The sequence below is a fragment of the Peromyscus californicus genome, unplaced genomic scaffold (genome assembly GCF_007827085.1).
Source record: "Peromyscus californicus insignis strain IS unplaced genomic scaffold, ASM782708v3 Scaffold_6__1_contigs__length_162567912, whole genome shotgun sequence".
Lineage (NCBI taxonomy): Eukaryota > Metazoa > Chordata > Mammalia > Rodentia > Cricetidae > Peromyscus > Peromyscus californicus.
The window spans coordinates 16,418,505-16,442,859 of record NW_026294584.1 but is presented as its reverse complement, the minus strand read 5'-3'; the positions used below and the strand labels follow the sequence as shown (position 1 = coordinate 16,442,859).

At 40.9% G+C, this 24,355-nt stretch overlaps 1 protein-coding gene across 6 annotated transcripts in view; it reads right to left on the bottom strand.

The window, feature by feature from the left end:
• Cdk14 (cyclin dependent kinase 14) overlaps window positions 1-24,355 on the bottom strand; it is a 587,756-nt gene that overhangs the window by 108,106 nt on the left and 455,295 nt on the right. For all 6 annotated transcript variants that reach the window (XM_052720087.1, XM_052720086.1, XM_052720089.1 and 3 more), the window contains one exon: window positions 14,807-14,855. In XM_052720087.1, the coding sequence (XP_052576047.1) occupies window positions 14,807-14,855 (49 nt within the window). The remainder of the gene's footprint in view (window positions 1-14,806; window positions 14,856-24,355) is intronic.

Below are 24,355 nucleotides of genomic sequence, written 5' to 3'. Positions count from 1 at the left end.
TAGCTCCTTTACATGGCAAAGGCCTTTGTCACCATTAGGGCCTCCCTACAGGTCTGGCCATGTGATGCGGCAGCCAGCTTCTCCAGAGCCACTGAGCACAGAGAGAGAGAGAGATGAGCCAGAGTCCATGGGAGATAAAATCCTTTATGGCCTAAGCTTGGAATTAGTATTCAGTCAACTTCCAGTGCACACTATTGGCCACCAAGACCAACCCTTGGTGATGTGGTATGATGCGGGACCAACTATGGCAGGTGAGGAGATCAGGAAATCCATGGGGTCACTGAGAGCCACCATGGAGGCTACTGACCTCCTTGATAATTGTCCAAGATATGTGGCCAGATATATTGTCTGTCTGTCTGTCTGTGTCTCCCTCTATGTATGTGCCTCTGTGTGTGTGTGCCTCTCTCTCTCTCTCTCTCTCTCTCTCTCTCTCTCTCTGTGTGTGTGTGTGTGTGTGTGTGTGTGTGTGTGTGTGTGTGTGTGTGTGTACACATAGCTCCTAAAATTGCCATTTGGACCATGTGTAAATGTCCAAAACTGCAGTACTAAAATTACAGTATCAATCAACCACTCTAATAGTTATTTCCCAAACCATTACATCCACCTGAACAAAACCTCTATACTAGTTAAAAAAAAAGATACTGTACTTACAAATGACAAAAATAAAAATAATTTTTACAAGTCATAAACTAAATCCCTCAGAATTCTACCATCATGACAAAACTTTGTTCACTGTAAATAACATTTTAGTGATAGCCCAAAGACATTATAACAGTTATTATGGTAATGTGCATGCACTTTCTTATTTTGGTCATTTTTGGAAACCTAAAGAGAAATTGCTTTTGTGTTTTTATACATATTATCCTAGCAATGCTTTATAATATTCAATTGGGCTCATAAGTTATGGCATATTAAACCTATATCCCTATCCTCTTAATCTTGGTCAAGCTAGTGTGATGTCTTTAAAACTGTTTATTATATTTCACTTATTTATCTGATGGGGTGGGTATGGGGTGAACAAACAACTTTCAAGCGTCAGTTGTCTCCTTCCACCATGTGGGCTCAGGATGGGGCTTGGGAGCTGATATCTTTCCACGATGAGCAATCTCACTGGTCCAGATCCAAGTCTTTTTAAAAACACTAATCTACAAAATGCTCAGGAGAGTCTTGGGCCACCAGTCTTCACTTACTTATTTCCTTAAGAGAAACACTCAAGGAGGAAAATTACTGAGACAAAACACAACTTCCAAGACCTCCTGGTGAGTAAGCTAAAATCCCAAATGACTACCCTTGAGGCCATTCCCTACCTGGCCCTCTTTTCACTGACCACCATCCCCCTCTCCTACCGCCTTAACTCTATGGCCATCTCTCTTCTTCAATTCGTAGTTACTGAGTTCCTTATGTGCTAGGCTCTGCTACCAGTGCCTTCTCACGGCAGTCTGTCAGTGTGCGTCCTTCTAATTCCACTGCCTGTCCGCTTGACTGTGTACCAATCCCCCTCCGAACTCACCTTATTTTATTACTGTGTGTTACTCTAGAGCAGTGGTTCTCAACCTTCCTAACGCTGCGACCCTTTAATACAGCTCCTCATGTTGTGGTGACTCTCAGTCATAAAATTATTTCATTGCTACTTCATAACTATAATTTTGCTACTGTTATGAATTGTAATGTAAATATCTGGTATGCAGGACATCTGATATGGGAACCCATGGGGTCACGACTTACAGGTTGACAACTACTGTTCCAGAAGGTCACATCTAAAAGAGCAGGAACCTTCCTAAATATTCCCAACCACATGCAGGTAGTGATAACTATAATTAATTAAATGTGCTGTAACATAACCATGGCCTCCAATTCACTTCCTTACTGTTTTTTGCGTCATTTACCATTCCCCAGGGCCACACACAGGAATTAAATGGGCCTAGTTCTCCACCACCTCCGCAGAATTGGAGGTTTTGAGAAGGGTTGTAGTTCTGGCAGTGGAGCTAATAAAGCTGTAGTTCAGTAGAAAGCACAGAAAACACACAAAGTTCATCTCCCCGCCCCCCCCCCCCCCCCCCAGGAAAATGCCATTCAGTCCCTCACTACCACAAATTATGCAGTCGAGCTTTGTGCACTTGGGGAACTTGCAGGGGTCAGCACATCCGAAGCCTCACCCTGGGAAAACCAGCTCCCTGTACATGCCAGGTAAGTCTAAAAATGTTCAATTGCTTAAAAGTCACTTCAGTCAAATGTTATATCTTGGCCACTGTTATATCATGTATACCGTTTTATATTCTGAAGCCTCAGTAAGGGTCTTATATGCCTCAGTTCTGCCATATCTAAGACAGCAAATGAGAAATCTATTAGAAATCTGTTCTTGGGGCTATAAAATAATTGAAGACAGAAAAATAAAATTTGTAAAAGGGGCTTAGATGTGTCTATGAGGAAAACACTGGAAAGTTGTTTCCAGAATTAAGTGAGGTGCTCAGACAAAGTTTGTGCTGTGAGGTATAGCTGCGTGAGGCCCAAGCCACTCCCACCACAGCCCAAGGCCGCCATGGATCTCAACACTATGGGACTGCTGCTCTCCACTATACTTACAGATGCACAAAATTCAGTTGGCTCCTCTAACAATATAAGAAGAGTATTTTAGGGCTGTAGCATTTTACTCAAATCATAATACTTCCCTAGAAGTAATTTGACAGGAGCCAACTCACTGGACAATTTACAATTAATATGGAAAAAAAAAACAAAATAAAGCAGAGGGCTAGAAAGATGGATCAGCAGATAAAGATGCTGGCCACCAAACCTGGTGACCTGAGTTCCATCCCTAGGACTCAGATGTTCCAAGAAAATTAATCCTTACAAGTTATTTTCTGACCTCTGCACGTATGCCCTAGCATGTGTGTGCGTGCACGCACGCACACACACACACACACACACACACACACACAAACACACACACTAAACAAACATGTGTTATAAAACTAAAAACAAAATTAAGAGGGTTGAAATAGAAATAACTGTATCCATAAAATATTATATAAAATTGGGGAGAAAAGTGGTAGGGAGACTGGGAGACACTAAAGGGCAGGGAATGGAGCACAGATTTTGTCAAAACACATTATGTGCATGTGTGAAATTCTCAAACAATCAAAAAAGAAATGGAGCTAAAGATTTTGTATAGAAATGTCTTTATCTTATCTTATCTTATTATTTATTTATTTATTTATTTATTTATTTATTTATTTATTTATTTATTTATTTATTTATTTATTTTACAAGCACTCCCAGAACAATAAAAACCAAGACAAGGCTGTAATTTAAGGTGTCCGTTTTGGCAACATATCTATAGAGTCTGTTCTAATCCCACCCTATGGAGAAGCACCAAGAATTGGTACCTTCTGTCCTGCCGATTTCAAATCTTTGTCTATTCAGGTCTCACTTTATGAACCGTCAGCTGACTGCACCATTAATATCAAGTTCCTAAAGTACTAGAGCTTACAAAATGCTGTTCCCAACACAGAAGTGGTTGTTACATCATAGAGACTTTCACAGAATGATGTTTCTGCAGATGACCTTCGTTCTGAACAGAAAGCCTACCAACCTTCAGACGGTAGCTGTCTGGCTCTGCACAGGGAAGGCCAGCCTGACAGGCCATTATTCCAGAAAAACAGGGGTCCCATCGTTCCCCTCCTCACTCAGCCACGGCTTGTGTAAGGGGCTACACAGATTTACTGAAGCAGAATCTTGCTACCAGCCAAGCCTGCAGTCCTCTCATGGAGCAGACTGAGAAACTGAGGGTACAGGACCTACAAAGGGTGGTTAGATGGGGAGCACAGAATAGGCTGAGACAATGTTTGAAGGGAAGCCCATCTTTTACCGAGGCAGGAGACGGTGGCATGCCATCCACCATAGCTCCAAAGGTCTATCCAAGTCTTAAGGCCCACAGTGTCAGCACAAGGGAGGCACCTGAAGAAATGCACTTTCAGCTCTTCTGTAAAGGTGTGGGAGCGTTTGAAAATGTGATGGAAGAAAATGTTATCTGATTACTCGGGAACTCGCAAGAAAATTTCCAAGAGAATATTGAAATTCTATCAGAATCATACACAAGCAGGCCTTATGTATAGTCACTGTAAATAGCTGTTTCATAATAAACACACAACCAACTTATAAAATATGCTAATGTATGTCAAGCATCTATGCACATTTTACCACATTCTCTAAGTTCTGTTTTATCTTTGGAAGCCTAGACACAAATAGGTGATGAAGCTTAGATTGCAAATCAGTCAGCACCCCCAGAGTCAGTGTGGTTAGGGTCCACGCTCTGAAACTCCATTCCAGGTACCCAAGAGAAATACATTCAATATTCAACAAAATTGAAGAATTTGAAATATGAAAATCTCTCAGATGTTCTGAGAGAAACTAAATCCTGGGGCAGAGTCAGGGATTTGGATTTAAGTCTGCAGCTATGTGAGATATTAGTAAGTAGGAAAATAAAAACCTGGGTAGTAGTTTTCTTGCTGAAAAACTTAATCCACCACCGAATATATTCTAAACATTTACTATGAGCTGATCAGAAGTTATGTTGTGGTCTACCATCCAATGTAGTAACCACTCTCACTACTCATAAATATTGAAATTAACAACAATTAAATCTCACAAAACACTCAGATCAATGACCCCAGTCACATTTTAAACTACCTAATAGTTATATGTGGCTCGTGGCTACCACATGATGTGGAGATACACAGTGTTTTCATCAGGGTATAAGGACCCACTAGACAGGACCACTCTAGTTTTTTTAAATACTTGATGCAACTTCTAGAAATTTCCAAATTTCCTCAAAGGAACTGGGTGGTTCCTGCTCTGTCACACCTGGGCTCTTTAGATGAACAGTAGAGCTGGGTTAGGGAAATAAAGGCAGACAATCTAAGCAGGTGGTCACCTGGATTCTATACTGGAGAAATTTTAACCATTTTGGTAGAGAAAAAAAAGCTATTTCCCTCTTATTTTACATAGATAATTCAGTAGTCGCCCTGTGGTGTTTGGTATGGTTTTGCTTTGTTTCCTCAGAACATGCTGCCCTCTGCAGGCCATATGAACACACATAAGGTTCAGCAGGAGCCAAATTAATTGGACTCATTTGTAAAGGTAAGATGGAAAAAAGGGGGTGGAGTGGTTGTATCTGCATGTCTTCAGGCTTTTAGGAACAAGATGAGAAGCAATCAACATAGACTGTAAAGCTTAAAAAAAAAAACTCACATCTTCAGCTGACATATGTAAGAGAAGTCATAAGCAGCGCTACAGTCCCATGGACTTTTTCTTAAGAAGACTTGTAAGCATGTTGACGGCCATTCCTGCCATTGTTTTAAATAGGAAGGATGGGGTGCAAGAAAAAAGAGGAAGGGTGGTTGATATGGTTTTACAGTGGGTACTAACATCTCCAAAGTATCAATGTCTGTTTTGATCTAAAATTCAGCTCTAAATGGGGACATAAAACAAATTAATCTAAAGCAACAAACATAACCTCACCCTTCAGTGTCTCAGCTTTTAAGCCCATATGCAAAAGGTGATGAAAATCTGGCCTAAGAAAGGAGATCAGTCCTTCCTCTACCTTAAATTGATCCTTCTCCAACAGCCATGCCATATACATGTGCTCGCTCTCTCTCTCTCTCTCTCTCTCTCTCTCTCTCTCTCTCTCTCTCTCTCTCTCCCCCCCCCCCTCCATCTCTCCCTCTTCCTCCTACCCTCCCCCTCTCCCTCCCTCCCCACGCCCCACAGCTGGTGTAGTTATTAGTTTAGCCACTAAAGGATTTATCTGGACAAACATCACAAAGATGATGGCTGATTTAATTGAATTTATGATCAAATGTTTTTCACTTCAGGAAGAGTGGGAAATCACTTATGGGGAGATTTGAATAATTTAAGGGAAGTTCTCTGTTTGGCATGATGTTTGTATATCAAGTCTTCAGGGATTAAATGCAGCTGAGGACTGGCAAAGATTTCATATGCAGACAGACAAAGATAAGCCGCGATGCAGCGAGGGGAGGGCCAGGCACCAATCTCTCCCCATTACACTCCTTTTTCACGTACATGCTGTTTGCAGAATGAGTAAGAACACACACACACACACACACACACACACACACACACACACACACACACACACACCGAGACATCAATTGTACACCCCAAGTAAATTGTTCTGACATCCTCCAAATGCTGAAATTATATATAGATGCTCCTAAGCAAAACAAAACAGAATGAACTGGAAAGCAATATATGTGTATAAGGTATTTTGTTGTTGGTGGTGGTAAAGACACAGAATCTACCAATAAAGTCATTAGCATGGTGGATATAAGAAACCAAGAACAGGATTGGTGCCTAAGGGTATGGACTTGGCTCAGTGTCTGATGAGAAAGGCCAGTTGCCTTGGGAATCCCGTCTGCTTGCCTCTCCAGTGATGACAAAGGCAGCAGAGCCATACTCCCAGCCATTATTCTATGTGTTGTAAGATCCAAGTCACCTACTCTCTGCATTTTAAACATTTGAAACAAAGACAATTATTTTCAGTTTCAAGACTGAAATAACAGATCACGTGAGGACACCCAGGACCTTTACATCTGACTTGAGGTCACCCATCTCTTTGTGTATTCAGGGGACCATAGAAAAAGTCTACTAGGCATTTGAACTTGGTAACAGTGATTTGTATGTGTGTCTCTTTCAGTCTAATTGGGAACACTGTTTAGAAGATGTGTTTCAAGATTTGGGATAAATCACAGTTTTTCATTAATTATGTACAATGCTATTTGTTAACATATCACTCTTAGGAAAGAATTGTTGGGGGAGATAGAATCTTGTTCCCTGCAAGTATTTACAAGAAAAACAAAATGGTGCTCCGGCAGCTCAGCACGTGCCCCTGGGAAGGTGGAAGGACATTCTAGCTGCCCGGGGACCTGTATAAAAGTAGCCTTTATGTTCAAGGAAAATTGCTTATTTGGAACTAAATTAAACTGACTGGTAGGGCGGACAGGGAGTGCTGAAAGGCATAATGGGAGGTAACAAGGGTGTGCAAGGGACTAAGGATGTTAAGGTATTGGGTAATTTATACTCAAACCTGCAGCAGCAGACTTCAGAGAGGCCAGTGAGCCTCCTGAACGTCACAAGGCTCGTAGAGGATGGAGGAGACCAAGGGTGATCTTGGTTCCAGGCATTTTCTTGCCATTTGTGCCAAAACTTGGATACATAGCCTTCCGTTCCTCTTTTCTGCTTCCTCTTGGTTCGTATTAATAACAGTTGTTGACGGTATACTCTCAGGTGAGTAGGACCACCACGCACACAATGATGCTAGACACCTGTATCAGCACGAACAGTCTAGTAGCTGTATCCTCACTGTAAGTGGGAGATGAACCCTATAGAACTGCCAGAGAAAGTCCCCCAATGGGGGGGCCACCATGTTTCATCACAGCCAACTAGGGCAAAAAGGGGTGTGTGGGTGCCAGTGATTACAGAAGATAATACTGCTGTTTAAAATCATCTTTTTCCATATTCATAATCATTTTGAGATAGAAAATTCACTAAATTCATAAACACTTCTTAATCAACAGAAAAGTATGCCAATAAGTATTGAGGAAAGGAATCAAATTATAGGAGCTTCTAAATAAAGTAATTAAAAAAACTACCGCATTTCTGTTTATGTGTGCCATTATAAAAAGTGGTAATTCTCGGCATTTGAAAGCTGACATATGAATACATGCATCCAGACGGCACAGTGAGAGGAACCTGGCACTTGATTTAGGGGGTTTATTTGGAAAATGGAGCCCTCTTTCATAGCATTTCCTATGTGGTGAGCAGGAAGCTGGCTTCTGCCATATTTTCTGAGCAGAGTGAAAGGAGATCAAGGGAATCAGAATAGCAGCGGAGAGGTGAGTTCTTCAGGGAGTTCAAGAAGGGTAGAGAGCTGTGTGTCTAACCCTACCAGTTCCCAACGGGGGTGGGGGGCACAGGAGGAGAGTGGAAAACAGCACTTGCAATAGGCAGGGCCTCTGGGTGGGGGTGAGGGAGGAGGGGATGGCACAGCATGGCACCTGAAGGGAGAAGAGGTGGGTAAGGATGTCTTCTTGATTCTCTTTCCCCTGCAGATTTATAGCACTCATTGGGCATGCCAGAGCTACTGTCTTCTTGGAGTGTTTACAAGCGAAAGATGGAGGAGAAAAGAAAAAGAAAAAAAGAAAGATCTCCAGACATTTAGGTACAAAATGCAACGTCTTTTAGATATAATATCTTGCTTGTGTAACTCTGATATGCATTTAATAAATGAATATTCACATACAGATTTACAGCTGTGTTGTTCACTATGGTAGCCACTAACTACATGTGGCTCTTTACATATCAATTAAGTAAATTCAAATTAAATTGAAGTTGAGTTCCCAACCCATACATTCTAATGGTTCCGACAGTAGGTTTAGAAATGTCAAGTCAAACTTTCAGTTATTATCAGGCTTCCTGAGCATAATCTCTTTTAAAACTCTCGGCTAAGAACAGACAGTGATTCCTTCCTCATGCATAATTTTGAACGTATCTCCTCTGAACCAGGCAAAGTGGATTATGTCTGAGCTGGCTAGGGCTGGGTTTGCTCTGCTTTACCCAGGGCTTGTGACTACATAGGGAATCCTTTACCTCCATGTAAACAGAATGGCTTCCCAAGATGTCCTCTTTATTAGTAATATCCTCTAGGTTGTCAATAGGCTTCTTACCACAGTAGACAGACCTTGCCACTGTGACCAAAGTCACCCACCTTACCTCAGAGAGATAAACCTGGGTTTCCTAGGTGGTCTCAACCTAATAATAGAAACATTTCAAAGCAGAGGACTTTCTCCCCACTGGAGCCAGAAGAGAGATGTAGCAGAAGGCAAAGTGAGTGAGACCTGAAGCTGATCGGGAGGAGGCGGCAGTGGGATGAAGCAGGCAGGAAGTCTTAAAGAGCTGTTTGAGGCTCCCATCTGATAACAGGAAAGATGGAGGCCTTAGCTCTCTACCCACAAGGAACTTAGCTGCTAATGTCCTGAAGGAGCCTGAAAGAAAATTTTCCACAAGATCCTCTAGGTGGGAGCCCAAACCCGTTCATTTGTGATTTTTGCCTTCTGTGACTCCAAGCAAAGAAACAAGCTGGTTATATCCAGATTTCTTCCCCACAGAAGTGTGAGATAACATTTATAGATACATCCATAGTCCCTTGAACCAGTGGTTACAAAACACAAATACCCGCTTCGTGCTGGCGGAAGCAGAACTGCCCTGCTGGAATCTGCTCGGGGCACAGTTCAAGAAAGGCCTCTCCTGGCAGCCCACCTGCCCCTGGGAGCTCCGGGCTGCTTCAGAAACTGCTGCTGTGTTTTCCTCCTTAATGAGCTGCCCAGCAGAAGGACGGCATTAGCCACACCAGAGGCCTGTGTACTTTTGGATGAAGAGGCCAACATATAATCCAAAGGATGAAAAACAATGACTACTGCCAACTCCCAAGCCTGGCACGTACTGCCAATTAGCAAGAGGGGAGATGGCTCTTCCTGTCTGTCAGAGGAACAAAACCTGCCACCTGGCAGAGAGCGGACAGCATGGGGCCTGTCCTGGGCCACCACAGGAGCAGTTAATGTCAACGGATCTTTGCTACCTCCAAAAAAGAGACAGACGAGAAATCTGGCTATGACACAGAGCGATGGGGTAAGTCCCTTAGGGCAGCGAGGACTTGTGGAGTAGGTAAGGAATTTCATCTGCAGGAAGTAAGTGGGTGGTTGGCAGAGCTGTTAACCTCTGAGCTTAGCTGTTCTAAGTCCAACCTTCCTCCCACCACAGGACACTCCCCAGTAATGGTACAAAGAAGGCATGAGCTGGCAGACTGTGTACCCCAGCACTCTACCCTGCTCCGTCTGCTGTATGAAGCCCAGACTGAGAAGGACATCAGTTTTGGAAGAGATCTTTTTACCCAAAGATGTGCTAAGAATACATAGAACCGGGTTATTCCTAAGTCCATCTGACTACTGGACTGACGGTCCTTTCACAAAACTCACCGGGGCATACATTCTAAGCTGTGATTTTTCAATTGCATGGATCACTCGCCTCTACCCATCCTGTTTTTATATTGCCATTACTGATCAGTAATTGGCAAATCCGTTAGCTATTTCTCTTTGGAAACTGCCCCAACTGTGTGTTTCCATGTACCTTAATTCTACCTTTTATGAGGTTCTAGGACACCTGCCAGGACCCACACAGCATCCTTCTTTTCGGCCCTCCTTCCTTTCTTTTCTGGACTCCCCATCTGCAAACTCCAAGGTGTCAAGGGGCTGACTGGATCTGCCTAACAAACACCCACACAAGGCTTTGAGGAACTGAACTAATGATTCATTAGTATGAAAACAAACGTCCCCAGAAACCGCTCTAACCTGCCTTTGAGCAACCAGGGGAGCCTTCTGGGCCTTGAAACCATATCACATGTGTGTGTCCAAGGCCAAACAAGAGACCTGCCTGCTCATGTGCTGAAGATTGACATTTTCAAGGGAACAGAATGTGGTGAGGAACTACACTCCACATATCCTTCTATTGATGTAACCAAATCCACAGAGATCGGCAGCTGGCAATCGCAGCTCGTCCTCAAATTAAGAGGATGGGATTCCAAAATGTCTGGTTTAGAGCTGATCACCCCAATAAGCAACCCCCCTCCCCAAAGCCAATCAATGATGCAGGGAATAATTTCTTTGAAAATATTATGAAAGGAAGTCTCCAGGCACTAAATAAATTAAAACTGCTACTTTGAAGTAAATAGAATTATAACAAAAATCATCAACAGTGAACAAAATGGGCAAGTGGACGACTTTAAGATCTGCTTGACTCAACTGCTCCCCCTAGTGTATCAACAGTGTTCTTAACTTCATCATGTTTCTATGCTGGCGAAGAAATGTAAATCTCTAACCTACTTTATACTGTATTTTCTTATCAGGTAATTTTAAATCAACTTTGAACATAGAAGAGTGGAATGTTTCTGTTTCGTGAGAAGGTGTTCATCTAAGTATTAATGATCCACATCAGATACGATGACAAGAAAAACAGTAGAAATACACAAAGTGAAAGTCTGTTCCTCCAACATTACTTTACCTCCTATTTCATGCTTTATGCATATAGAGTACAACAAGCAGGTCATTTTTAAAATACGCTCTGGAGGCTAAACATGGAATTGGATAACATATTTAAGCAAAGCTCAAGTGCACAAAATTGGGTTATTTCTAAATTTTCCAAATTAGGGCTTGTGGATGTGTTAGAACATAGAGCACAGCAAGGATGCTTCTTTTCTATCTTCTCATGCCCAAAGGTGGCTTCATCAGTGCCTTTGCATTTACTGCACATTTAAAAATACCAAGTATATGCATTCTTAGGAGAAATCCAGTTGTGCTTAACGAGCAGATGGATTGCTCACAGGAACGGCCTCAGAGAAGGGCGGGGACGAGCCTGGCCGGACCCCATTTGATGTGCGTGGGCCTCGTTTTACCAACCATGAGCTGGATTTTCCAGATGTGTCTTCTGTGACTTAGTGGTTTATCCTCAGTTCTTATTTCAAAACTTCCAAACCTCCCAAATGGTTCAGCTGTTAAAAAGTTCCAAAGCAAGCAAATGTGTTCTTGGAATCTCCCCCTTCTCTCTACTGGAGAATATACACTAAGGCCTTTTCCCCAGCCAAAATAATAAAAGATCTTTTAAGTGGCTGAAATTCTTGGTGGATTGCACATACATGCCAATGTCAGACAACTATAAATAGAGAGATTTACAAGAGAAATAGAATGAGTGTTCATAATTCCAATGAAATAAAATGGACTATTTTGAAGGCAGTAAAAAACAAGACATATTTTATGAAATTCAGATTTGTCTCCATTTAGCCCCAAATCCCCTTTATGCAGGAAGAGCTTCCTGGATCATGCATTTTTTAGTATGAAGGAAGAAAAGGGCTTACTTTTCTTTAGTGATGATAATTTTTTATTTTCAAACTGATAATATTTTTCTTTATGTTAGGCTTTTCCGTTTTGATATCTACTGCATCTTTTGACATCCTCCTCTACCACTGCTCTATTGTTATAGAATATTACAAAACTGCAGAAGATAAAATTATGTTCATGGAACTGGGCATGGGGGCACTCGGAGGCAGAGGGGGGAGGATCTCTGTGAGCTAGAGGCCAGCCTGATCTACAGAGCGAGATCCAGGACAGCTGGAGCTGTTACATAGAGAGACCCTGTCTGGAAATAAAGTCCCCCCAAAATATACTCATGGTTATTAATATAAGTGAAATCAGGTGAGTTTTTCATTGGTGTAACCCAGGGCAGATGTGGTAGTTTTCACTGGTGTAACCCAGGGCAGATGTGGTAGTTTTCACTGGTGAAAGCCAGGGCAGATGTGGTAGTTTTAACTGGTGTAACGCAGGGCAGATGTGGTAGTTTTCACTGGTGTAACCCAGAGCAGATGTGGTAGTTTTCACTGGTGTAACGCAGGGCAGAAGTGGTAGTTTTCACTGGTGTAACTTAGAGATGTGGTTCACACATGAGCTGGATTACTTGTGATAGCTATTTAGACTAAAGGTTAGCTTTCTCAAGAAATCCCTGTTCTCTTTGGCAGGCTAACAACCCCCATAGTTTCCAGGGCTTAGATAATGCCTACCTTTAAAGGTATTGTAACTTAATTTTGAAACTTAACTTTGTTAATACTGTTACTTAATTTTGAACAGCAACTTATTTTTGTTTTTGTTTTTGGATTACCTTACCACCATATATTAACCAAATAATTTGAATTCTTGGAAATTATTTTGAATCTATTACTAGAGTACAAGATATTTCACCAATTACTTCAGTTTAATAATTATGTTACAAATTAAAAAAATCTACAACTTAAAAAGTTATTAGCATATATGCATTATATAATGTGATTGGATTTTGTGAACTTTCATTAAAATATATCATGTACTTTACCTTATACACCTACATTATCCTCTCCTATTTACCCATATGGTAGTACTTTCTTCTTCCTGAATGGTCACATTTCTATTTTTATGTTATTTGTGAGTGTGTGTGTGTGTGTGTGTGTGTGTGTGTGTGTGTGTACAAAATCTAGATTCTGTATATAACAGAAAACGTGCCATATTTATCACTCTGACTTTAATGTATTTTGCTTAGTATGATGTTCCCAGTTCCACCCATCTTCCTGCAAAAGGACTAACTTCAGAATGCAGTGTGCAGAGGGTGTGCCTCCCAGGGAACTGACTGATCCTTCAAATGGCGCGAACAGCCAGGGTATGACCCAGCTCTACTGACCCAGCTCTACTGACCCAGCTCTACTGATCCAGCTCTACTGCCCCAGCTCTACTGCTCTTAGGAACACACACAACAGAATCTAAGTCAGCCCACTACACAGTTGCTTGATCTGCTGTGATTAGCAGGGCATGGCCCATAACAGCCAGCTTAAGACATGGACCTTGGTGTCCATCAATATGTGATGAGATAAAGAAAATGTGGTATACACATACATTGGAGCTTTATTTATCCATGGATAATGAACAGAATAAAGTACACAGTACATGATACATTTTAAGAACAGTATCATGAAATTCATCACTTTGTACAATGAACATATCCCAGTAATTTAAAGAGCTACATGCATTCCTTTTTAAGAAATGCCTTGTAGAAGGAAAAAATAATCATATCAGTTATTTTTCTAAATACATAATTTTAAAAATGGTTCAATCCTTCAAATTATTAGAGAATGTAATATATTCATCCTAAGAGTGTCTCACTATCAGCTGCCAGCCATGTCTGCTGACAGCATGGATGAGAAACATTCTTATATAAAAGTTTTCTTACTTGTCATAACCAACAATACCCCAAATTAAAATGTCACAACAGTACAAAGATTGTCACACCAGATTCTCCACAGACAACATGTTGGAATGAATGAGAGCTGACTTAATCAAAGGAGCCACAGTTACGTTTTCTGCAGTGTGGTATTTGAAATGTGACGGCAAAGCTAACAAGAGATGACTCAGCCTGTGTTCCAACTTATGGTGTTCTGCTAACAGGCTGGAATGCAATGAAGACTCCACAAGTTCTCCTTGTCAACTTTTCAAACCAATAAACCCATTTGATTTATTTGTTACTATCATGTATGTGGGTCATGATAGGTGTCAGGACAGTGTGGCAACCTTTCAGACCACCACACCAACCTTCATACAGTAAGATCAGATGGAATGAGAGAAATGAAAAAGAGTGTGTGTGTGTATATATATACATATATTTCAAGTGATAAATTTACCTATCTCCCCAGTGTGGTTTAGAGGGGAAAAGTAGGTAAATTGGAAAAAAAGAAAAAAGAAACATCCATTTTATCTAACTCAGTAATAGCAATCCATGCCATTTGTTAGGAAGTCCATTACTATCGTGTGTTTTGTATTATTCTGCTAATACTAAATACTTCCCAGAACTTAGTTACAAGAAGGGCCACAGCAGATTCTAGAATTCACAATTCTCATACAATGTCACATTGCTCTAAGAACCTGAACCCACACTGGCTCTGTCTGAACATGGTAGATGAACATGTCTAAACCCTCAGTAAGGGTTAATTTGTGTTTAAATTAATGGATGGGTACAACATCAGTGAATGAAAGCATGCTGTGACAAACTCACTCAGCGAATTGCAGAGAGAGAGAGAGAGAGAGAGAGAGAGAGAGAGAGAGAGAGAGAGAGAAACAGAAACAGAAAGAGAGAGAGAGAATGAGCACCATCTGTGTACACTTACTTATTCCATGCTTGTCTGAGGCTTTTAGAGCTGTACACGGTAAAGCGTTCTGAAATAAAAGAGAAAAATGATAAACAATCTTTGTATCAAATGTATATATCACAAGTTTATTGAAGAAAATAACTTGTTTTTAAAGGACAGTCTCACTATGTAGCAAGCTGGCAGCAATCCTCCCCCCTCTGCCTCCCAAGTTCAGAGTCCATGGCCATGTACCACCACACTCAAGGGAATCCAGTTTGTTCAGGAGACAGTGTTTGATTTGACTGTAGCTAGACATAAGCCTAGAAGGACCATACTCCTCAGATCAAGTGGTTTAAAAATAGTGAAACAGGATGAACAGAAGGCTGACAATAATGAAATACTGTTATTTCTTTCACAATCTAGTTTGTTTACTAATTATTAATGACTTGAAGTGAAAAAGGAAGTAAAAGGTACAATTTCAGAACCGTACATGTAGCTTTACAGACAATATCAGCACACTGGACAAGAGAAACTTGCTGATGGTTCTATGCCAGTATCTTTGACCAAATGTAGTAATGCTGAGTCTCCAATCTTAGGATACATGGTACTCACGCATGGTCAAAGCCAGACCGCTGTGTCCAATGGTGTGGACATTCATGCACAATCAATTATGACATTTTTTTCAATTAAAAATTATACCAAGTTAAACAATGGATATAGAATTCATTTTAGTAATTTCAACTACTCCCTCTTTTTTCACTCCTGATAATATAACCATTGTTAGATTTGATTATGTCCCTTTCCACCTCTCTCTCTCTCTCTCTCTCTCTCTCTCTCTCTCTCTCTCTCTCTCTCTCTCTCTCTCTCTCTCTCGTGTGTGTGTGTGTGTGTGTGTGTGTGTGTGTGTGTTTCTAACTTTTAAAATAGGATGTGCACTAAATACTTCAAACATGTTTGGCATTTTGGTCACACCAAATGGGTAGTTTTCAATGAAGAAAATATACACATAATTGTTTCAAACCTGTGTAGCCCTCCAGAGGATAAAGAGCCACAACCTATCTGTTGAAGTCTGAGGTAGTTGCCCATTACACATGATGCTTCATTGGGCCCACTGGACACCTACCTTTATATAGGGCAATTTCATTTGTTAGACATATTGCATAAGGCTGTGTGGCATGTGGGGCTCATGCCTTACATTTTAGTAGAAACTGAAGCATTACTTTCCACTCCCACCAGCAGTGAGGAAGAATGCCTCGTCCTCTCGACGCTTCTCAGTACTAGCTGTTACCAGGCTTTCATACTATTGCCCAAACACTGTTTCACAAATTTCACTTATCTTAGTTGGTGCCGATTTTAGTTGGGGGACACTCGTTCTTTATCAGTCTAGAGATGCTTTTTTAAGGTAAGTCAGGTTGTCCCATATACACATACACACAGAGTCCTATATGAATAATGGTGATTTGGTCAAGAGTGGACTGTGCACACGTATACAGTGGTGGTCTTGTCAACTTATAGTAGAGGTGAAACATTCCTATGACCTGGCAGTGCTGCAATGTAACACCATAGTGCAATGTATCTGTCACTCATATACCTGTGACGACCCTGTGCACACAAACCAACTGTGCTAACGGTTCATAAAACACTGCACATATATTACATAAGGTGCAGAATACTGGACGATGGCAGTAACAGTAACAATAGTAGTAATAACGGTGTTATTAGTTTATGTATTTACTATGGCGTGCTTTCAATGGTTACTGTGGAGTCCTCCCTCCCTTATGCCCCGCTTCCGCAGTCTTGCTTGTGTGTCCATCCACGCAGATCTCTAGGGAATTGCACTGGCTAGTTTTATATAAACTGACACAAGCTAGAGTCATTTGGGAAGATGGAGACTCACTGGGGGAAATGACACCACCAGACTGGCCCGTGGGAAAGCCTGTGATGAACTGATGTGGGAGGCTCCAGCATGTGGCCACCTCTGTGAGGGTGGTCCTGGGATATTTAAGAAAGCAGGCTGAACAAGGCTTGAGCAGCAAACCAGTAAGCAGTACTCCTCCACGGCCTCTGCATCAGCTCCTGCCCTGCCTGAGTTCCCCCCTGACTTTCCTCATTGGTGGACTGTTACCTAGAAGTACAAAATGAAATAAATCTTTTCCTTCCAAGTTGCTTTTGGTCGCAGTATTTCAACACAGTAACAGAAACCCTAATTAAGAAAGAAATATTCCAGGCATTGTGATCATAGGTTACAGCGCCTTGAATGTTATGGCCTCTCAAGACTGTGCAGTGGGACAGGGTGTGGTGCTGAAGATAGTCATATTGATGGTCCTGCCCCTGTATAGCCCCGTGTTAATGTTCATGTCTTAATTCATAAAAGAAACACTTGAAAAGCAACAAAACAAGATGAAACGACTTTTAGGGCTGAGGGAATGATTCCCAGAACCCACATAAGAAAAGCTGGGTGTGGGTGTGGTGGCCCCAAATTGCAAACCCTTCACTAGGGAGGCGGAGACAGGCAGATTCCTGGGGCTAAATGGTTGGTCAGTCAAGCCTAGTTGACGAGTTCCAGGCCAGAGAGAAACTACATCTAAAAAAAAAAAAAAAAAAGGCAGATGGTACTTGAGGAACATTGCTGGACTTCATAAGCGTGCTCCACCCCTTCCCCACACATACCCTAAACAAAAATGTATGTATGCTTGTTTGCTTATTAAGAAAGTTTCTCTCTACAGGGCTAGGTTGTCCTGGAACTCACTCTGTAGACTAGGCTGGCCTTGAACTCACAGAGATCCACATGCCTCTGCCTCTTGAATGCTGGGATTAAAGGTGTACAGCACATGCCCCTACCCAAACACATATGTTTTTAAATAGGCAAAATAGACAAAAGCTCTTAGTTGAGGATACAGTTCAGTTGGTACAGTGCTTATCTGGATTGCACAAAGCCTTGGGTTCAATTCCCAATACTGCATAATCCAGGCACAGTGGGCACATGCCTGTTACATTCGCAGAGAGATGTAAGAAGAGAGTCAGTAGTTTAAAGTCATTCTAGGCTACTGATTTCAGTGCCAGACGAGGATACGTGGGACTTTTATTACAAACAAAATAACAGGAAAAAAGCTTGGAAGGTAAGGAGATGTCTTATGTCTTAAGCTAACTATTACTATAATTCTAAAAGTTTTAAAAGTTAAAAATTTAAAGTATGAAAGCTATAATAAGCTAAGAAAACTTACTCTTGATAAATGAAAACTAGTTCTTATAAATTAGTGCAGCCTAAGTACAGAGTATTGTGAGTCCACAACAGTGGACTATCACACCACCAGCCTTCACACTCACTCTCCATTAGTGCAGCCTAAGTACAGAGTATTGTGAGTCCACAACAGTGGACTATCACACCACCAGCCTTCACACTCACTCTCTATTAGTGCAGTCTAAGTGCAGAGTATTGTGAGTCCACAACTGTGGACTATCATACCACCAGCCTTCACACTCACCCCCATTTACTCACTGACTCACGTAGAACAGAGTTCAGTCTGGCAAACTTCATTTACAGAAAGTGTTCTACACAGGTGCACATCACTTATTATTTTTTATATTATTTTTTTGCTATAGTTTTCTGTGTTGTATACTTAGATACACACATACTGTGTTATAATCACCGGCAGTGCTCAGTATGGTAACATACTGTAACAGGTGTGCAGCCTAGCAGCAATATGCCACACCACATAGTCCAGTCATAGAAAGTTATCTGTCTAGGTCTACGTAAGAACACTCCATGATGGTCATGCAAAAATAACAACAAAAATTGCCTAACCTTTTCTCAAAACATACTATTGTAGTTAAACATGAATGTGTTTGCATGTGTATAAATTAAAATGTATAGATCTATAACTAAATTTCAAACATTGCACAGTTCTTGATTTGTTTGTTCCAAGATGACAAACTATGATGCTAGGTATGTGTTATTCACTAACTGTTATCAATCATTCTCCAATAATTTGAATAATTACTCCTTTACACTATGCTAAGGTCTAAAATACACCAGAGTCCGATTCTTTCATGTTCATCTGTTTATGTTAGTGCTGTATTATCTTAACCACAGTACCTCATGTTTTCTTTTAAAAGCTTCTTTTTCTTATTAGCATTTGTCTTATGTAAATGGCTACTACCTTATATTAGTGTCGATAAAATAAAATTATTCCCTGCATTCTTAGTTTAACACTAAATGTCGTATTAAATAACTACATAATGTATCAAGTATGTTTTACAAAGGCAATTGCTTTTGAAATTATGTTAAGTGTCATTTGAGTTTAGATATGTAAATGGTCTATTGTTAAAACACATCCTGACTTGTTTTCCAAGTGCTATGAAATACTTAAGCAACTACTTTACTTCAACCATAGAAATTATGCCAAAATGAGTCTAAAGGGTAAGAGGTTCCTAGGGTGATCAGTGAAGGCAGAAAGAAGAGGGACATTTCCAGCCCGTGCAGAGTGGGGGTGTGGACTGACTGCACAGAACTTCCTCTTGGGGTGATAAAACGTTCTAGATATAGACAGAGGAAATGATTCCATGTTGTTATGAGCTATACACCCCAAGTTCATTCAAATAGTTCCATGACAGGCACCAACACCACAGTAACAAAAACACACACTGGAGCCTGAGTTACAGTAAGAAAAAGTTATCAGACAAACTCTGAACATTTCTTTATCGTCAGCTCCACCTCACTTTCCACAGATGGCTCTGATGCTCAGAACACAGGAAATGAGCAAAACAAGACATCGTTTCTCCTAGATCTTACATTTCCTCTAGCTCAAGACAAATGGGCAGTTAAATGCCAACATTGTCTTTCACTACCACCAACACTGCCACCAAGAAAATGAACACGCTAAGTCAAACAAGGACCTGCAGAATTGAGTGCACACCCGAAGGCAGGCCAGGCTTACACCAAATACTGAACCAGCCAAATACGCTGAGTTCCCACTGGAAATCTTTATGGAATCCCACTAGGGTGTATTGTTCTAGGATAATATGTAATCCTTCTTCATTTGGCTGTGTTCATGTGCACATCATTCAGAAACATCACACGAGTTATTGTTCTGAACTGACTGATTTCTTTTTAATGACTCATATTGAATAGGTTTAATTTAGCTTAACATCAGTTGATGCCTTTGCTGGTACTATCTTGTCAGTATTGTCTGCTTTTACTTATAAGCTGTGATGGAGGAAATTTAAATGACTTATACTGCTTTTGTTATAGGATATTCCATGCCTAAGAATATTATCAGATTAGAAAAGCAAATAAATACAGTAAAAAAAAAAAAAGCTTTCTGTCTCTAGAGTGTACTAAAAAGGAGTGACTGCAAACAGCATGCAGTCATCTACCCATCCATCTACACATCCATCTATCTAACCACCTAGCCACCCATTCATACATACATACACACCCACCCACCCATCCACCCACCCATCCATCCATCCATCCATCCATCCATCCATCCATCCATCCATCTATCCAGCTACCCTCTCATCCACGCATCCGCCTGTGGTGATATATTGTGTACCTCAATAAAGTTTACCTTTGGATGAGAGGACAGAGCCAGTCACTAAATTAGACACAGAGGTCAGGCAGTGGTGGCACACATCTTTAATTTTATCACTCAGGAGGCAAAGACCGGTCTGGATCTCTATGAGTTCAAGGCCACCTTGGGCTACATGAGAAAAACAGAACCAGGCAGTGGTAACACACGCCTTTGATCCCAGGAAGTAATATGGCAGCACACAGAAAGGTATATAAGGCATGAGAAGACAGAAACTTGCTCTCTTGAGGCTGAGGATTTTGTAGAGGTAAGCTAGTGGCTGGCTTTTCTGCTTCTCTGATCTTTCAGCTTTCACCCTGACATCTGGCTGTGGGTTTTTTATTATAAGACCTTTTAAGATTCATGTTACATCCACCCATCCACTCATACATACATACATATATACATCCACACACTTGGCCATCCATCCATCCATCCATCCATCCATCCAACCATCCATCCATCCATCCATCCATCTAGCCAGCCACCTTTTCACCTACCCATCCACCCACATATTCTGTAACCATAGTACCTCATGTTTTCTATAAAAAGCATCTTTTTCTTATTAGCATTTGTCTTATATAAACTGCTACTCCCTTATATAACATATGGAGAGTCAGGCAGACTTCTTGGGACTGAGGATACAGAAGGGAACCAAACAGAAAGGCTTTCTGCTTGCAGGACCTGGCACTCCAGGGTAGGTGTGCAAAGCTGGAGTGGGCTGGAGGCCAGGGCAGCAGAAGCAAAGAATGCTGGAGAAGAGGAAGAAGGGTAGATCTGATTCTTTTAAAGACTACACAGGCCACTCAATTCTTGCATTTAGAGAGTGAGAACACAACTGTCTGGGAGTGAGAGCACATGACTTGGGCTATGGTTATGATTTGAATGCAGTGAAAACAGGGGTCAGAATCTAAACCACTCTGAAGGGAAGGCCAGGACGGCTTACTGATGCCTTGCATGGTTGTGCCACAGAAAAGCAGGAGTCAAGATGACTGGCAAAGCACCTACCTGTTCTGAACTTTGCAGGTTTTGAAGACGTTGGCATTTCATGCACAACTTAAGCAGTGCTTTGAGAATAAGTTTATCTTTGTGTAATGATTCACAAGGTAGTTAAAGTGTAGTGTTCGTGGGGTTTCAGAGTTATTATTCAAACCAGGGCACCTGACAGCATTTTATAGTGTGTCAGGCACAGGTGAGGAGAAAGAGAACAGGAACAAGACATTAAGTTACAGTGGTATGCAGAGCCAACCATCCATCTAATTGTCGATATTCATTGTCCTGAAGGCCTGCTCCTTAACAGTATCTATTCATTTCAACAGAGTGTATAATTTCTGATTTATTCTTTCCTGGACAGCATTATAAGGTACAGTGGAATTCAGGCAGTTAGTGTAGTAGAACCAATTAAAGGATTACTCTATGTTTGAGAATGAAATGACAAGAAAAGGAGAAATGGAAATAACAGTTCTTTGTTAAGGTTTTTAGAAAAATATTATCTAAAGTCTGACATTAGGAAAGCAAGACATATTTCAAAAGTTAATGGCATCAAATGTCCTTGTAAAACAAATTTGATTCTCTTAACTTTGTAGTCCCTACAAAGCAATTTGAATAATTTGCTATCATTCAAGATGAACAAGAATTCTATCACAGACAAAACCAACACAATCTCGAATTTCTAAGTAAATGATTATTCTTACCAATTAATGACTACACATAAATGTTAGTTCTAAGCAAAGCCTCCATTTAGTGCTTGACAAGATATGCAAATAGGATTTTTTAGAAACATGTCATTTTCAGCTGTGTACATAAGAGACACAGTGAAAATAAAACATGTCACATGACATGGGGTAAAAACAATAAAAATATGAAGTTTCCCTGTTACATTTCCATCACCATGTATATGAAATCTCCATTCTGTCAGCAAATATTCCCTATGTACTTTCCTGTCAGGTGATGTACTGGGCACACAGAACTAATTACAGTTCATACCCATGTGTGTAAGTGCAAAATTACAGATATAGGGTAGGAAACGCTGCCACATGGATACAGACAAAACTCCTAAAGTAAGACTGACTAAACGGAGGTATCACTTTTCCACATGAAGACAAAACAAGCCCAAGAATCTGTAGCTAATCCAGGGACACACAGGATTTCCTGCACCCCATATCTTCTTAACTAACGAGACGCACAGCTGTAAGGGCAAGCATACCTAGTATCCAGAAACTTTAAATGAATGCCCAGAATCAGAACCCGGTGTACTTTACAGCAGTACACTACCTGTGCATAGAACAGTATCTGACTACCCGAGCATTTGCATATGCATGTGGTGCACTGTTCACCTTCAGCTGAGTGTTCTCTCACGTGCTTCTGTCATGTCAGATCTCTCTTCCCCATCATGTTTAAACCAGGGGTTTAGAGTGTCCTTAAAGCTTCACCAAGGAGTGCAATTAATTTAAACCTGCAGGCTGACTTTCACCTTCTCCTCTTATTGCAGGGACATTGCAGAGGATGATCGCAGCACAGCAGGAGATGGGAAGAGCCTGCAGAGAAGAAATTACTTGCTAGGCGACATGACTCAGGGGACAGAAGGCTGGAAAGGTCTCTCTCCAACCCAGTGCCTTTGCCCTGCAACTCCCCGACATTCCACAGGAAAGCAACTGGAGAGGCTACATATGTAAAGTTTTACTGCTTAAAAGCACCTGACCTGACATGCTTGAAGCAAACTGCAGCGCTCCCGAAGACAAAGCCTCAACTGGATTTTATGCATGTGCTCATAGGTTCACGTTGTGTTATCCAGCAGCTAATTTTCAATTCTGTTCTTCTCTTTCTCTTCTCACCCACACTTCTGTAACTTACAAGACACTGCAGGGTTTAGGACTTCAATAACACAAGGACATATTGAGTAAAAACAACCAACTAATTAAAAAAAAAAAAAACCTCTGGTATGTGCAAAGGATAAGAAGGGGGAATGTGGATATTTTTCTCTTGGAAAGGTTGAACAAGGAGGGGAGCACAGAGATCATAAAAAAGTCTCAGGAGTGGATTTGATATTGTGTAACATATTAGCACCACGGAATGACAATTTGCTTATAAGTCGATGTAAATGAGTTATAAGCAATATATATATATATATACATATATATACATATATATATATATATATATATGTATATATATATATCCCAGTCCCAATTAAACATAAAGAAAAACAGAAGAAAATTAAACACAAATTAAAAAGAAAAAAAGGCAATGAATTTGAAAGTGAGCAAGGAGTAGGTGCATGAGAGAGTTTGAAGACAGGGAAAGAAAGGGAGAAATGATGTAATTATGTTATAATTTCAAAAAGAAAAAAGTAATAATTTAAAAATTATGTCCAAACTGCTACATCTGTTGTGCTAGTCATTCTTTAGAACTGAGACTATTCAACTCTCCACAATTTGAATTCAGAATTACTTTACATTTTAATAAGTGCATTCATTAATCTGGTAACAAAGTGGCCAGCACTTAAGGAAAGAAACGGTCATCCTAGAGGACCCTCTCATCTGACAGAGGTATGGAGGCGTACAGTGATCCGGTGCTTCTCTTGGGATGGCTTCAGTGGAGGGAAATGGCTTGGCCTTTGTAAGAGTGAATAATCCCCGAGTCATGAATCACTCTGGTTACATTCCTAGTTGTATGTTTATATAACAGACAATACCCTCAAATTCCTTTGCATAGACCCATTCATTTTCAGTCGCTCCACAAACACATAGCGTAGGTCTACCGTGCGTCAGGTGCTACATGTACAGCAAGGAACAAAACAGCTATAAACATGAGTCACCTACAGGCACTCACCCAAAGCAACATGGTGGGTTCCAAAGGAGAAAACTGTCCTCACAAATGTTCATGAGAGTCACAACGACTATTCTACGTTCTGGTATTTATCAGGAAAACCAAGCAAGACATGAATATTTCAGTTAGGGTTCCGATACAGCTATTTTAAAGCTAGATTCCACCGTCTTTGGAGCACAAGTATAGGAAA